Source organism: Diaporthe amygdali, assembly GCF_026229845.1.
Source record: "Diaporthe amygdali strain CAA958 chromosome Unknown NODE_9_length_1275696_cov_64_842800, whole genome shotgun sequence".
Classification (NCBI taxonomy): Eukaryota; Fungi; Ascomycota; class Sordariomycetes; order Diaporthales; family Diaporthaceae; genus Diaporthe; species Diaporthe amygdali.
Window position 1 is genome coordinate 1,180,618 of NW_026517029.1, and position 16,428 is coordinate 1,197,045.

Consider the following 16,428-nt stretch of genomic DNA (forward strand, 5'->3'; position numbering starts at 1 on the left):
CCACTTGTAGAATGTGGGAAGTGCACCTGATTCGTAGCGATCACATACACTATTGGAACAACACCGCCACAGTTTCAAGAATCGCAACAACCCTTTGTAACTTCTTTAATTTCCCGTATAGAAGTATATTCAACAGCAATGTATTATACAAGAGGTTATCCCAAAGGAGGTTATCCCAAAGGAGGTTATCCCAATGGAGGTTATCCCAAGGAAGGTTATCCCAAGGAAAAGTTGTCCCGAGGGAGGTTTTCTCAGGGGAGGAAAGGTTTCTGAACAGCGCACATATTTTCCCACTCGAATCAAGCAGAACGATGCTCGTGATTGTATAAGACACGCAATCTCAAACTACATATCCATCATCTGTCTTGTCCCCATCTCGACTTTTGCGGTTTTTTGAGATTGTTTGGCCGCTGACACTACACTGATTCATGTATCGCAGTCAACGGATTGGAACAACATATCGAAGTTCGTCGATCGCGGCGTCTCGAGTATGAAATGATCCTATTGCTTGTTTCCCCAGTCCACCTAGGTGCTGCAAGTACTTTACGTATGACTGGCAAATCCTGTATGACTGGTCCGTGGTCTGTTTGGCAGACAATCTTGCCTTGAGTAGTCTCCGACATTCTACGTCATAAAGAGGTTTCCAAAAGACAAAAGCGCCATTGCAGTATTGTCAATATTGCTATTGAATAGTGTGCTTGTGGCCTCATTCAATACTTGAGGGGCGCGGCCATGTCCGCCCCGGTTGTATTCGGCGGCTCATGGTTGAGACATTATGTCCTTGAGGATCAAGCCCACACATATAGTCTGTTCATAACCCGCTGCCCGTTCTAGACTGTGCATCCTATGTAGCCAACCTGCGCACCTCGCACTGTCCCAAGGCAAAAGGTTGCCAAGTCCTTGTCTCGTCCTCTTTGTCAACACATTCCATGATGACTGACAATCATCGGGAATCCAATGAGAAGAAAGGGCTATGGATTATAATCTGGCATTTGGAAGCTCGAAATTAGGCGCCTGCAGCCCAAAGTTAGAATATGGTCCGTTTGTTGCGGTGCGAGACTGGGAAGGTCCCTGTCTAAGTGCAAGGCAGGGGTGCGGCCGTTCCCGGCCGTTTCCAGCCGCCAGCCCCTCGACCCCAGCGAGCACCAACGAAGGAGGTGACCCCTTACCCATTTCTTACATGCGGCTGCAGATGACGTGCATACAGAGAACCGCGGCGCTGGGAATATGATGAATCCAGCGAATGATCTTCAAAGTCTAGAATCGGCTTGCCACCTCCCTCGCCTGCTTAGCGAGAGCCTCATCACGCTCGCGCCCGAGCAGGCGGACGTGGCTGTTGCAGACAATCATCCGACCTCTTCAATCGAGATCACATGGAAAAACACGAAAGATTGTGACGTGGGAGCTTTGTAATATTTGAGCAATTCCCAAATCTGTTGCTTTGTTTTATGCGCCACTGTTTTTCTTTTCAGCCCGCCTTCGCAGCACTTGAGCATTGTTTCTCCGCCACAACCAGCTTTCCAAATTGCAGGCACCCGCTGCTGAGAGCCTCCTCAAATCCTGAATACTCCTGAGGTTGGCTGAGAATGGCCGTCATGGACGCCATTTGCAACAAGTTTTGGCCCACAATTGCTCTCTCTCTTTGGGTACTCGTTTCAGTCACGCAGGCTGCTCATGTGCTGATTCGCCTCATTGGCTGGGCCGCAGGTGGGTCACCCGGAAGGAGGGCGCTATTCCCAAGGCTCCCTTCCGTCCCTTTAAACACTCTATAAAGGTACCGGGCCGACGACGTCAAAGGAAACAGACCATTTCGAGTCCATCATTCCAGCATAATAGCCTTGAGATGGATTCGTGACAGTGTTGCTCCCAGAACTAAAGTTTCCCCATCTTAATCATGTTTCTCTTATCATTTTTAGAATTGCTATTAGCTGCTTCATTTGTTCAGGCACTGCTAATAAAACGTTACGATTCCAAATCGACACCACGAATTACGGAACGGCAAGATGCTACAACCAATAGCTCCACTGGCAAGCTGGTCTTCTGCCATTTCATGATGGGCATTGTCGCAGGCCGCAAGAGCTCGGCCGACTACGACGCGGATATGCAGCAAGCAAAAGATCTGGGCATCGATGCTTTCGCTCTCAATATCGGAACAGACGAGTTCACAGGAACTCAGCTTGGCTACGCGTATGAAAGCGCGGCCAAGAATGATATGAAACTCTTCATATCTTTCGACTTCAACTGGTTTTCCCCAGCCAACGATGCTGCCAAAGTGGGGCAGATGATCGCGACTTACAGCAAACAGCCGGCTCAGCTGAAAGTGGACGGCAAGGTCTTCGCATCGTCATTTGCCGGCGATGGTCTCGACGTTTCTGCTGTCAAGAGCGCCGCTGGTGTCGATGTCTTTTTCGCACCGAACTTCACTCCAGGCGGGACCCCGGATGCCGCAAAAATCGAGGGTGCTCTCAACTGGATAGCCTGGCCGAACAATGGTAATAACAAGGCGCCTACACCCAATGTGCGAGTTTCGGTGGCGGATGGAGATAACAATTACCACAACTGGCTGGCTGGACTGAAACCTTACATTGCTCCTATTTCTCCATGGTTCTCTACTCATTACGGATCTGAAGTTTCGTACAGCAAAAACTTTGTGTTCCCTTCGGACCTCCTGTGGTACGACCGCTGGAAGGAGGTCCTGAATAGCAGTCCTCCTTTCGTGGAAATTATCACTTGGAACGACTATGGGGAGTCTCACTATATTGGTCCCTTATCTTCAAATCACGAAGATGATGGGGCTTCAAAATGGGTCAATGATATGCCCCATGACGGATGGCGGGACTTGGCCAAGCCTTTCATTGCCGCATACAAGGCAGGGTCAAAGTCAGTCAATGAGTATATCAAGGAAGACAAGATCGTATACTGGTATCGCCCGAGCCCTAGGACTGTGAACTGCGACTCAACAGATAACACCATGAAAGCTGGAAACAACGCCAGCGGAAACTACTTCAACGGCAAGCCCAATGGCTGGGAAGACATGCAGGACTCAGTTTTTGTCGTCAGCCTGCTGAAATCCGCCGGATCCATCGAGGTGACTTCTGGGACCAACACCAAGACGTTCAACGCCCCGGCCGGGGCCAGCTCTTTTACAGTAGACATGGGAACCGGGCAGCAGAAATTCTCCTTGACTCGGGATTCGAAGCAAGTCTTGAGTGGAACTTCTCGTAAGGATATCATTGAGACCTGCCCCTGTGGGCTCTACAACTTCAACGCTTATGTCGGGACCTTGCCAGAGGGTAAATCGGATCCCTTGGATGCAGCCGGACTTGCCTCATTCACTGTCGGCTTGTCCGTCAAGACCTGCTCCGCCGCGCCATCTTTGGGCTCGGGATCTGCTGTTCCAGCTACAACCACACCAACAGGGAGTGGTGCTGCCCCAATTGGTAGCGGAAAACCGACCGGCGCAAGCGGAGGGGGCGCATCGACGCTCACCGCGACGACGATGGAGACGACTCCAACAAGCGAACCTCAACCCAGCCCCAGCGGCAAACCAAGTGGTAGCAGCAGCAGCCCTGGTTCAGCACCAGCCTCGGCGTCGCGGACTGGATCGGCTTCGCGGACTGGGTCAGCTTCGCAGACTGGATCAGCTTCGCGGACTGGATCCGCGGCTGTTCCAAGCTCGACCGGTGGAGGTCAGAGCTGTAATGGTGGTACCAGTGCCCCCGACCAGTCTACCAACCTCGCAGGTCTCTGTTCATTCTCCTGCAGCAGAGGCTACTGCCCTTCAGACGTGTGTCAATGCACGTCGAATGGGACTCCGGAAACTGCCCCCGACACTTTTCCCATTGGATGCCCGCTGGATGCGGAGAATGAGAGTTACAAAGGGCTTTGCAAGTTCAGTTGCATGCGTGGATATTGCCCCCCTGCGGCATGTACCACAGATTGTGGTTGATTTGGATGCATAATATTTTTGTTTGTTTTTTGAGATTTACTTTTTCAATTCGTGTACAGTCAAGTTAGACACCTTGCTACCAACAGTGGTAGGCATTTTGTGCATATACTATAGATGAATATACCCCCCAATGTTAAGCCGTATGCAGAGCGATTCTGTCTTCAAATGACTCAGAATTGTGTGGAGGGCTTCAATTTGACATGCGAATGAGACTTTTCGTGGAAGCACTACATACAACGGCACTGAGTGCCTTCTTTATGCAGTTGTGTGCTTGAGGGCACCATGACCGGAGCAACTCAGCTAACCCTCATGGCACCCCATCATCTTCAAATACGTATCGATTCAAGTGCGTAGTGATATATTGGAGCGCTATATTATTTTTCATTCTAGGTCCGCCCCCACTTAGGAGTGGAAATATTCGTGTTGTCAGGCCACAAAACATCTGCAAGACCAGACTGAGATGATCCTTGTTCATATGATTGCTACGGGCAATATATTACATATATTCTACGAGCCATACGCCAGTCTTTTCAATTCATAGAGTCTATTCAGCTAGGCGACGAGTTACCTTGCGGCCTCGTCAATGAGCAGCTGCGCCGCGGCACAGTGGCTAATCACCAAACCGGAACCCCCAACCTCACCATCAACATTACAGCTGAGAAGCAAAGTGACATTGCTGAGAGATTTCCCATGGCAGCCAAGCAGCGATTGAGAGGCCAAGCAGTGAGTGTTGAACTCGTCAGACGCCGTTCAAGCCTAGAAACGCTTTGGAACTAACCAAGGCGTCCAGAAGGTGAGGTCGCGTGGTAATTAATCTTCCCATGTTTCTTGACTCCCAAGCGGGCCGAGTCGGGCCGCGTGACTAACGACAGACGAGATGAAGACCTCAAAATGCTCGACCCCTGAGGCTGACGTCATGTACCACATCGCAAGGGTCTTCGGAGATGAAAGACATTATCTTTCGAGCTGTCACCCGATGTAAAAGGTTCAGGCCCGCCTGGCTTGGCTCTGGGTTTCCCCGCGCTCTGCCCCAGATACCCACTTCTTCGGTTGACCTCCCCCGATACCGAGCAAGCGTCGCCCGTCGCGTGGTCCACCCATCAGGGTAGCCAAGTCCGCACCAATCTCTCAAGCGCGCGAAGGTTGCTAGCGGGAGAAGCGGAGAGGGCAAGGTTGAGAGCCAGCTCGAGCCAGCAATATGTAGCGTGCATTTATATAAAGGCGGACGCGCCGGAGTCGTTAAAGCGCGCTGTTGTTCAACCCACGCCTAGACACGCACGCCGGCGGCCCTGTTTTTGATAATCTGGTTCAGTATGAAGGTCACTGGGACGACGCTGCTGCCGCTCCTGCTGGCGACAGCTACAGCTCAGCATGTCAAGCTGCCTGGCTCTGCAGTCGAGCCGCGATGGGCAACGACCGATCACCATGTCTCGCCAAGGGCAGGCAACTCGTCTGCCTGGCCATACGGACCCTTCAGCACCAAGGGCAGGGACATCGTCAATGCCAGAGGTGATGTTATCACCTGGGCGGGAGTCAATTGGCCCATGAGTGGAGAGACAATGGTGCCCGAAGGTCTGGAATGGGCTTCCGTGGAGGAAATTCTCGACGATGTGGCCAGCGTTGGGTTCAACTTTTTGCGAATGGGTTACGCCATCGAGATGATAGACCAAATCTACGACCGGGAAGGAGACGATGTTCCTCTGGAGGTTGCTATGATTCAAGCCCTCGGATACGTCAACGGTACCAAGGTCACAAATGAGATCATCAAGAGGAACCCATCTTGGACACGAGAGACGACGAGGTTCGAGATCTGGGGCGACATCGCCAAAGCCGCCGCTACGAAGGGACTCTTTGTCCACCCGGATGTGCACGTTGGCAAGGCACAATGGTGCTGTTCACACATCGACGGGAATGCATGGTTTGACGATGTGAACTTCAACACCACCAACTGGCTACGCGGCCTTTCGTATGTCGCAAACTGGGCCAAGGACCACCCGAATATTGTCTCCATGTCCCTCCGCAACGAGCTGCGCGAGTCTTGGAACGTTACGGATCTCTACTACAACTGGCAGACCCTCGTCGGCAACATGAGCGCGGGTAGCGACGCCATCCACGAGTCAAACCCAGACCTGCTGATCACATGGTCAGGTTTACAGTATGATGAAGACTTAAGTGCTTTAGTCAGTAAAAAAAACATCCTTACTGCACCATGCTACAAGTGCACGGCGATCGTGGATGCTTACCGCCGCGACCCGGTCTACTTCGACCTGGACAGCTATCCCTGGGCCGACAAGCTGGTCTGGGAGCTTCACCTGTACGGTTCTAGCGAGGACGTCGATACAGGCACGTGCGCTATCATCGAAGCAGGGCTGTACCGCAACGGCTTCAACGCGCTCGGCATAGACCCTCCCGCGGCATGTAACATCACCAACGATTGCCCACCCGCCCAACGCATCACCCCAGTTGTCCTGACCGAGTTTGGGCACGGTCAGGACCCCACCATGTATAATGCCACATTGCAGAGCTGCCTTCAGGACTATACCAAGAAGCACGGCATATCTTGGGCGATGTGGAGCCTTGCTGGCAGTTACCGGATCAGATCTGGCACGCAGGGGCTTATTGACACTTGTAAGTGACGCTCTGGCGAAACCCTTACCTGTTTTGTTTGTATCTTAATTCCGAGGTTCCAATTGCTAACCAGTGGTGCGAAACCAAATAGGGGGCCTGACGAACTTCAACTGGACAGGATGGAGCTTTCCTGAGGGCATCGAGGAGTACTGGAAACCTTGGGTTGCCGCAATGAATGTCACCAGATTAAATTGAGTTGAAATCACATACACTGTTATTGGGACAACAGCACCAGACTCTCAAAAATAAAACCGCAACATGTCGTTGCAGAGCCCCCTATGACTTAGTAGGCACTTCCTTATCCAGGAGGTTATCCCATGAAAGGTTATCCCACAGAAGGTTATCCCACAGTAGGTTATCCTACAAAAGGTTATCCCACAGAAAGTTATCTCATAGTAGGTTATTCTATAGGAGGTTATCCTATAGGAGGTTATCCTATAGGAGGTTACCCTTGTGGGAGGTTGTCCTATAAGAGAATGTTTCAGAGAGGTTGGTTACCTTTAAGAGATCATTTTCATTTCCATGACCCTTTGGCCCCTTCCCCCTACTCATTCTACTTGTGGTCACAAAGCGGATACCCGAGCTGAAGCACGTCTAGGCCTAAGCGATTAAAGTTTTAATGTTTCCGAGTTCAGCTGGTCTTCACGAGTGCTTATACTTGCGAGTGAGATTCCACTTAGCATTCTCTGACACGTGTTCTGCGTTTTGTTTTCATCATGGTAAGGAAGTGAGAACTCGCATATTGACTGGTACCAAGTAGAGTCATTGTGTCTCCAGTCCCTACGTACATCGCACACAAGGCTGGTTTACCAGGCATCAAGAGACATCGACATCACGTAAACGCGAACCGAGTCCGAGCCTATAAGCTGGCCGCACCCCTATCTAATGGCCCGAAAGCCAGATACAACGGATCCAACACGCGGTCAACGACCCAGACGCAACCGTTCAACCCGCACACCTGCTCCTGGATCCCAGCGTTGTTGATAAATGTCGCGCCGCCCGTGACCTGGCTCGCGGTGACGTTGATACCAGTGAACGTGCTGGCGACGCTAATCGGACCGCCTGAGAAGTCCAGATCCGCAAACCTGACGTCGGTGTCGAGGAGGCCGAAGCTGTAGAGCTGTAGTGAGAGGGGCTGGTTGGATGGCGCGATGGACGACTCGATTGTATCGTTTGGGAGGCCAGCAAAGGCATCATTCGATGGTATGGCGAGAATCTGCGATATGCCGCCTGCCTCGGCCAAAGCGAGGCGGCGGCTGATGAAGTCCGGGCTCAGCACCTGGAATATGTCGCGTACTATGGTCAGACGTTCATCCTTGAGCAGGATATCAGCGACGGTACCGTCCGTCTCAGAGGTTGTCGGTGAATTGGTGGTGTTGCTAATTCCGAAGTATGGTGTGTAAGGGTTCAGGACTTGGTCAATTTGATGGATTACTCCATTCGAGGCAAACGTGTCCACAGCGACGACCTGCGCTTGGTCATTGACGAAGATGGCTTCCTCGCCGCCAATGACTGCGGCAGAGATGGGAAATCCTTCAATGGCCTCGAAAGGTGAGGCGCCCACAACGTCTGCGGACGTGACTAAGCCTTCAGCAACATGAGTCCGAATTATCGATTCAAAAAGCGGGTAAGCAGGCGCTGCAGTCAACGCCTCTACTAAAGCCGGCGCTATCTTGTTAATTGCCTAGGGAGGGTCAGTCACTCATCCCCAGTGGAGCAGCAGATTCACTATGGGATGGCCTGCGGCTGGTACTCACTCCATTGGTTGGAGCCAAAGCTGTATAATTCCTCCTATCGAGAACAGAGTTGAACCTTTCTTCAAACGCTGGGTTGGGTTTACTGCCTCCGCTAGCAAGGATGACGGCAGAAAAAGATGATAGCTCTGGGACTGTTGCAATAGTGGATAATAGCGGCTGGTCTTGAGCATTGGTAACGACGATCAGCGATGAGACCATCGCTGTCAACAGGTATTGAGGAGCCATTTCACAATGATTTTTGGAACTTTAAGTGCCCAGAATGTGTGTAGAAATGGGTCTGTACGGCAATTGATATGCTTCCATTGCTGGCCATTTTATACTCATCACCACGACAAGCCCCCATAAATTGCAAGTGTAGCCTTCCCAGAGATGTGCAATATGGCTCGTGGGATAAGGTTGACACTTTCAAAAAGCTGTCTTTGAATGGGACTGCACATTGAGTTCAAGGTGGACAGCGATCGTTGGGGATTGGCTCTGCATAAAGTCTAATCTCTGAATGGAGTATTGAAGTAACAGTCGGCATCTTGGCCGAGATCTGCTCCAAGCATTATCGACGGGTCGATAGTGAGGGGTGAGGCGGCTGGGTTCCGAAGCCACCTCCAGTTGAGAGAGAAATGGCAACGATGCAGACTAGCATCGTGTAATTGCGCGACAACGAGGGGCGACAGAGTTCGATCGTGTGCTTGCCTCGGGGTTCTCCTGGTGACTCTGTAACGAAAGGTCGAGATCCCAGCGTTCTCGCAACATCGATAGTAGGCTTGGCGGCTTGAATGAGGAGATTATCAGCCAGAGTTCGGGAACGGGCAACTCTCTGCTAAGGTTTCACACCACGCGACTCATTCACAGGCTCACAGTTCAGAGGCACGACAGCAACGCATGTCCGGTCGAAGAGGTGACGGAGCATCGCGGTCATCGATTGTCCGCAGAGCGTTACAACGCAACTGCGGCGGACTCCAGTGGTTCCCGTTGTGCCTCCCACATCAGCCAGTCTGATCTTGTTGTCCTGTGTATCTGGTCAGCCAATCACACAGTCGTAACGGGCTGGGAGCGACGTACGGTAATAGCCCCATCGCGTTCACCTTCCATATCCCTACAGCCAGGGCGACTAGTTGCATGGCAACATAGGCAAGCTTGACCTGCAACATCTTGGTCTTGTTTGTGTCTGTCTCGAATCTCTCCAAGGCCTGGTTTGTGCCCAGCAGACCGGCGATAGGGTTCTTAAAAGCCATGAACACCATCATAATGCTGAAAATCTGGAGCGAGTTGCCAGTCATGTACATCATGATCGCCGTCATGGGCAGGTTCTTGACGGGTGCCAGGGCCACCTCCCAGGCTTTCTTGAGCTTCAACGTGTCCATCTCTTCTGGTGTGGCTTGCTTTCGCGGTTGGATCTTGGTGTCTTTCGAGGCATCGCGTTGCTTCTATTGGTCTTGTCAGCAATGGGCAGATGGCCAGGACGTGACTGCAGAGTCGCGGCAGAGGCGCACATACCTTGGAGGTAGGAGCTTGCGACGGGAAGCCTGGAGGATCCGGAATGCCGCTCGCCTTGGATCTATATGGAGGCGGCGACTTCAGGTCCAACACCCACCGGGGGGGTTTCGACTGTGTCTTGAGCTCAGACATGGTTCAATCGTCTGGCGGTATTATGCGAGGATGAGGACGAGGGTGCGGTTGTCGGTGGCGTAGGTGGGTAATAGAAGCAGTGATAGTAGGGTTTATAGAGGAAGAGCTGACGTTGTGACAATCCAGAGCTCTACCTCAAAATACCTTGTCAGCCTAATCTGTAAGCAGGTAGCTCCACAGAGGCTGCAGGCACATGCACCAGGCTGTTAGTACATGTCAGTCTAGAGCTGAGCAAGCTGTCGAGTTGGGAAGGACGTGCGTCAACGCTGATCAAGCACCCGGGAGGCCCCACCAGCCGCGGCACAGGGGGCCTCAGTCAGGGGCGAGTCCAAGTCCGTCTTTATTACCTTGCGAATCCGATCTGGAGACGACAGCTCGCGAATGTTTCTCAACCCCGGTGCTGCCGGATCGACGAATTGACGACAGCAAAGCCAGACAGACCTACGAGACGATCCTGCGAGACCACAACAACGAACGAGTGACGAGCGCCCAAAAAAGACGTTGCGATCCGAACCACCTTGGCCACGAGAGCGAGACTGTTTAAGACACTGCGCAACACCAGGACAGCGGAACTCGACCAGCAATTCAACGCCCTGCCCGCATTCCGATCACGCCGCATAGCATAGCATTGTATTGCATCGCATCGCATCTCCGGAAGCAGGCAGAGGGCCAAAGGCGCAGGGATCAGAACAGTGCACCCGCGTGGACTACTGCAGCCCAAAGCATTGGACACACTGGAGAACCAGCCAAGAGACGAGACACGGCCGGGATAGCATCTTGGAGGCGGACGAGTGTCACTCAGCCAGTGAGGGGTTTCGCTATCTGTCCAGCCATCCTTCGCACTGGCTTGGCCTGCGCCTCTTTGGGGTCTTGCATGTCCGCTATCAGCGTGCCGCCATCGCCAATCGCAGCCCTGATCTTGCCATCGGGGGCCTGGTCCGTTGTAGAACCCATAGTCTATCTCGTCAGGTAGCAGGGCCACCGCCGACCACGCGACATCACCACGACCTGCAGCCACACCTCCCACCCCGTACCATCTACAGTTAGAGGGCCCGCTGTTGACCATGGCGAGCGCCCAAGGAGGAGGTGACTCCAAGCTGTTCGCTCGGGTAAGCAGAAGCTTCCTTTCGCTGTTTCTCTTGCACCACATCCCATCCCACTCCTCTTCTCTAGTTGTGCTCCTTGCTTCCATCTCCGCTGTGATGAGCATGTCTCGGAACTTCAGTCTTCATATCAAGCTATCCTTGTGCCCACCTGCGCAGAGTCTTGACCCTCCGCCTTATCACCCTTCCCCCGTCTTCACTCGGACTGTCAGACTGCCGGCGACAGGCAGCTCTCCTTGTGGCAGGGCTTCCACCTTTGCTCCCCTTGATGTCTAGAAACCCTACTCTCGCCGCTGCCCCTTTCCCCGACACTCCCACCGCATCCCATCAGTCTTCCCAGCGCGAGCATGAAAGGCCGCGCCCATCCAGAGCGTCCGAGATGTATCTGGCATATCTGCCCCCTACGGCTTCGGCCTCGCATCTGTACAGCAACTCACGCATAAGACAACAGGGCAAGGTCGCTGAGCTACGCCTCGAGCTGAACAGCGGCGGGAAAAAGGACAAGAACTACACGGTCAAGAAGGTTGCCCTGAAGAAGATCGTTGCGAACATGACCATGAGCAATAACGACATGGTCGCCCTCTTCCCTGACATAATCAGCTGCATGAACATACCGAGCCTCGAGATCAAGAAGATGTAAGAGTTGGCCTTCCAGTGTTCATGAAACTGGCACGAGGAAGCTGATTTGCGTTTCGCTAGGTGCTTTTTATTCCTTGTGAACTATGCTAGGATGCGAACAGAAATTGCTGTCAAAGCAATACCTGTGCTCGAGCATGTGCGTACAAGTCTAGAGACCCTTGTGACCTTTGAGCATCGACGTACAGTGACTGACCTCGTCGCAGGACATGGAAGATGCCAATCCACTCGTCAGAGCCCTCGCGCTTCGCACGATGTCATACATCCATGTACGTGAGTACGTCGAGGCTACAGTGCCACTTGTGAAGCGACTTCTGCAAGACTTGGATCCATACGTACGCAAGACTGCCGCATACTGTGTTGCAAAGCTTTACGACCACGACAGACACATGGTGGAGCGGTCCGATCTTATCGACAGGCTCAACGGACTGCTGAGGGACGATAACCCCACAGTTGTTGCCAGCGCTTTGGCAAGTTTGATGGATATTTGGGAAAGAAGCGATGCTATTAAGCTTACCATCGACTATTCCAATGCTTCCAAAATGGTTGCCATCCTTCCGGACTGCTCCGAGTAAGAACATGTCCGGCCCTTCAGTAGCTATTGGGGATCTTGTCTAACTTTCCACAGATGGGGTCAAACATACATATTAGAAGCTCTCATGTCTTACGTGCCTCAGGAGTCCGGAGAAGCCCTATTGCTTGCCGAGCGTATTGCACCACGGCTTTCTCACTCCAACTCAGCCGTGGTTTTAACATGCATAAGAGTCATTCTTTACCTCATGAACTACATCGCCGATGAGAGGCAAATTTCGGCGCTCTGCCGGAAGCTTTCGCCGCCTTTGGTAACATTGCTAGCCAAGGGTCCAGAAGTGCAATATCTTGCTTTGCGAAACGCGTTACTCATGCTTCAGAGGCGCCCGGACGTCTTAAGGAACGACATCCGAGTCTTTTTCTGCAAATACAACGACCCTATCTACGTGAAGGTCACAAAGCTTGAGCTGATCTTTATGCTCGCAACTGAAAAGAATATCGATGAGGTATTGACAGAATTGCGGGAATATGCAACTGAAATCGATGTTCACTTTGTGCGCAAGGCTGTTCGCGCGATCGGCAAGCTCGCAATCAAAATCGAGCCCGCTGCAAGACGCTGCATCAACCTCCTCTTGGAACTTGTCGCCACGAAGATCACCTATATCGTGCAGGAGGCGACAGTGGTGATTCGAAATATCTTCAGGAAATACCCCAACCAGTACGAGAGCATCATTGGAACACTCTGCGAACATTTGGACAGCCTGGATGAGCCTGAGGCCAAGGCAGCTATGGTCTGGGTTATTGGGCAGTACGCAAGCCGCATCGAAAACAGCGACGTCCTCCTAGAGGACTTCCTCTTCTCCTTCGCAGAGGAACCAGTCGAAGTGCAACTGGCCCTGCTCACCGCTACGGTCAAGCTGTTCATTCAAAGACCTACAAAGGGCCAGGAGCTCGTTCCCAAAGTCCTGAAGTGGGCAACAGAAGAAACAGACAATCCAGACCTTCGCGAGCGGGCGTACATGTACTGGCGCCTTCTCTCCACCGACATGAACCTTGCCAAACAGGTTGTCATGGGCGAGAAACCACCAGTCACCGCTGAATCCGAGCGCCTCGATCCGCAGACACTAGAGGAGATGTGCCTCAACGTTGGCACTCTCGCGACGGTGTATCTGAAGCCCGTACAGACCGTCTTCCGTAACGCGCGCCCGCGACGGCTGATAGACTCGCCGGCTCTCCAAAAACATAACCTCCCAGTCGGTTCAGGACCTATGGCTGGCTTCGACACCAACAAGTCACTGTCTCAGTTCGGCTACGGAGGACAACCGTCAGACGTAGACCCAAGGGACCGCGCCGCCGCCGCACCAGATGGCGATGGGAACCTCGCGCAGGCGGTCAATGACGCGGATGCGTACTTTGCCGGAATCGGTAGCCAGCAGATGCAGGCCATGCGCATCCAGGATGTAGACGGCGACAACACCTTCGGCGGCGGAAGTGGCCACGAGGCCGGTTACGTGGTAAATCAGTATGCTCCGCAGCAGGTTTTCCAGCCAGCACAGGGAGTGGGCTCGAATGGGGACTTGTTGATGTTTTAGAAAGGACAAAAGAACTTCGAGTGGGAGCCAACGATATTATGGGCACGAATTGTCCGCATTGCCTTGGGTTGGGATATGTATATATTTATGCAGTAATTGTGTAAGACTATTGATTGACAGTGCTCATGCTCACCTTGCAGAGCCCACGAATCACGTCATGACCGCGTTGAGTCCGCAGAGTTCCTAGAACTTGTGTTCTTCAATCAAGCACTCCTCCCTCAGATTGAACTCGCTTAGAGGGCGGCGGCAAGACATAAGACACCACGTATGCGGTCAAAACTATTGGCCTAAGACTAAAGCGAAACTCATTTGATTTGATTGTCAAAGAATGTATGTTATGGAGCTGGCCGTACTTTAACAATATCAATTGAAGGAGAGGAAATATAGCATTAGAAGGGCTGATCCCATATTCACAGAATTGATAATTGAATGTGTGAAGGTCAGTGGTTTTGAATGCTAAGCAAAACACGAAACTCTTCGGCCGTATAATAACTGGGCAGCCAACTTGTATATCTCGAGCTGGCCCAGCCAGTCCCTACTCGGTCTTCATCATGGACTCAGCGCCCAGGTCCATAGAAAGACTATGTCATATTGCAAGTCGCAGTGTTAATAATTTGCATGTCCCTTTCAGAGGTCTCCCCAATACCTATGGGGAGCATCCCCCCCTCGCTGTTGTCTGTACTCTTCATCTTTGTTTTGACTAGCATCGCTGCAAGCTGGGCCGTGGAACTGGAGATGAAACCGATGTTGACGATGTCGTCCCTGACTCAAGATAGAACTACAGGAGCCATCTGACGGCGCGATAGACTTTCGTGTCGGGCTGTGCCTGCGCTTTTCAAAGAAGTACAAGACGAGAACAATCAGCGCAAGACCTACAGCACCTCCAATAGGTCCGCCAATCACGCTTCCTAAATATTGACCGGTATGACCGATTTCTGGACCTTGGTCGACATTCGAAGTGTTGGCAACTATAATGGTAGAGCGTCAGTCAGAACTCCAGGCTAGGAGTATGCTCGACTACACACCACTGCTATTGTAGCCGGGAAAAGTAACATTCCCAGGCAAAGGTGAATCTAGGTTGCTCATCCTTGCGTAACTCGGCTGTTGGACTTCACTTTGATGCCGACCGTCCTCTGGGAGCCTTCAAGGTAAAGCGAACTGTCAGGAGTAAATCTTCAGATTGGCTGCTTGTTGAATGATGCTCGAGGAGTCAAAATTGGAGAAGACATCGGTCACTTATGGAAATTGGACATGAGCCACTCGGTTAAAACAGATGAGCGCTCAGCCATTTCTGATGGAGCAGAGGCTGTAGTCTCGGACTTGTGGCTCTCATCAGTGCTAGCCGTGGAAGTAACACGCCCTCGGAGGCGTGTAAAGTCTTAGACAGTATGGATGTAACGAGGCGAAATTCGCCTAGCATGTCCGGGAAATTCCACGTAGAGGGTCATTTTGGTGAAGTCGCTCATCGGACGAAATGAACGACATCTGGTCCCCAAATGTCCGACAAGCAAGACCCGATGAGGGAGGCCTGGGGCAATGTGGTCGTGGCATACAATTCATTTGTCACAATTTTGCCATCAAGCTGTTCCTAGTACGCTTCTGAACGGGGCACGATAATGGAGGACTAAAGTAAAACCTATGATGGCCGATGTCCATGGTATAATCTCCCTGGGATAACCTTCCCCTGTTAACACCGAGCTGAAGCCATTTGCGCACAACATCGCAGATTGGATCTGTCTTTCGTGCGTTCCTCCTATTTTAAACTTGGGGGGGGGGGGGAGGCTCATTACATCCTAGTATAGCAAGGGGCCGGGCGCCATGGAGCCCACATTCCGTTGATACACAGTAGACGTTAGACATGTAATGAGAGAGAGTCCCAGACGCGCAGTCTCAGCCACTCAGCTGCGGTTTTGCAGGCTGTTACCGTAGATCCAGACCTGAGCTGAGGGCCAGCCACCGCCATATTCATGCGCGGTGACGAATGGAAACGGCTTACATATGGGAGAGGTCGAGCACTCAGAAGATAGGGGCATAAAAGGCTCAAAAATGTACAAGCGGGTTGGCGTATTACGCTTCCATCCCTCGAGCGTCCTAGTCGGCCGGTTATCGAACGGCGTATCCGCTGGGCACCCTAGCTTGAGGTAGTTGGGCCGGTCCTGAGTCTGCGCACCATCTAGACTCCTCGAGTCCTCCCTCTACGGTCACGTACGTGGAACGTGGAATCAAATGTATACACATGAGCCACTGAGAAACCGGTGGTGTATTCGTTAGCAATCTCACAATTGGAAGTCTTGACAGCGCAGGATGTCAAGCAGACATGTGCCTTGCAAAGGTCGGGCCAGAACGAAGCTGTCTCAGCTCGCTGAGGGACAGAGCAGAAACGAAACGCCAAACACCCAAAATGATAATCCGCTTGGTGAGTGGGAGCGATCTCAACTTGTGAATACCACGTCGAGGAAGGGTGACCTTGTCCATGTTGCATGTTTCCCGCAGGCCTGCATTTGGCTCAAACGGGGTCAGAGCACTTGCAGATAGCTCCTACCACAGTAGACGATTTGATCCCCAAGCAAAGACGCCGATTTGTTCACCAGCGTCTACTGCCTGAAACA

General features: G+C 52.2%; 4 protein-coding genes across 4 annotated transcripts; 3 read left to right on the forward strand and 1 right to left on the reverse strand.

Annotated features, from left to right (window-relative positions):
• Positions 1 to 1,227: 1,227 nt before the first annotated feature.
• Positions 1,228 to 4,855, forward strand: J7T55_013188 (alpha-glucanase; the record flags this gene model as incomplete). The annotated part of the gene is made up of 6 exons (XM_053141853.1): positions 1,228 to 1,393; positions 1,660 to 1,707; positions 2,004 to 3,801; positions 4,213 to 4,295; positions 4,491 to 4,672; positions 4,790 to 4,855. The coding sequence occupies 6 exons, from the start codon at positions 1,228 to 1,230 to the stop codon at positions 4,853 to 4,855; spliced, it is 2,343 nt and encodes a 780-aa protein (XP_052995533.1).
• Positions 4,856 to 5,262: 407 nt separating this feature from the next.
• On the forward strand, positions 5,263 to 6,772 carry J7T55_013189 (uncharacterized protein; the record flags this gene model as incomplete). The annotated part of the gene is made up of 2 exons (XM_053141854.1): positions 5,263 to 6,577; positions 6,669 to 6,772. 2 exons carry the CDS (start codon positions 5,263 to 5,265, stop codon positions 6,770 to 6,772), a joined length of 1,419 nt encoding a protein of 472 aa, XP_052995534.1.
• A 664-nt stretch (positions 6,773 to 7,436) lies between these two features.
• J7T55_013190 (uncharacterized protein) lies at positions 7,437 to 9,957 on the reverse strand (the record flags this gene model as incomplete). Its single annotated transcript, XM_053141855.1, has 5 exons — positions 7,437 to 8,146; positions 8,890 to 9,099; positions 9,187 to 9,323; positions 9,391 to 9,755; positions 9,826 to 9,957. The coding sequence occupies 5 exons, from the start codon at positions 9,955 to 9,957 to the stop codon at positions 7,437 to 7,439; spliced, it is 1,554 nt and encodes a 517-aa protein (XP_052995535.1).
• Positions 9,958 to 11,021: 1,064 nt separating this feature from the next.
• J7T55_013191 (uncharacterized protein) lies at positions 11,022 to 13,819 on the forward strand (the record flags this gene model as incomplete). The annotated part of the gene is made up of 5 exons (XM_053141856.1): positions 11,022 to 11,066; positions 11,392 to 11,696; positions 11,760 to 11,835; positions 11,903 to 12,267; positions 12,325 to 13,819. The coding sequence occupies 5 exons, from the start codon at positions 11,022 to 11,024 to the stop codon at positions 13,817 to 13,819; spliced, it is 2,286 nt and encodes a 761-aa protein (XP_052995536.1).
• Positions 13,820 to 16,428: the final 2,609 nt, after the last annotated feature.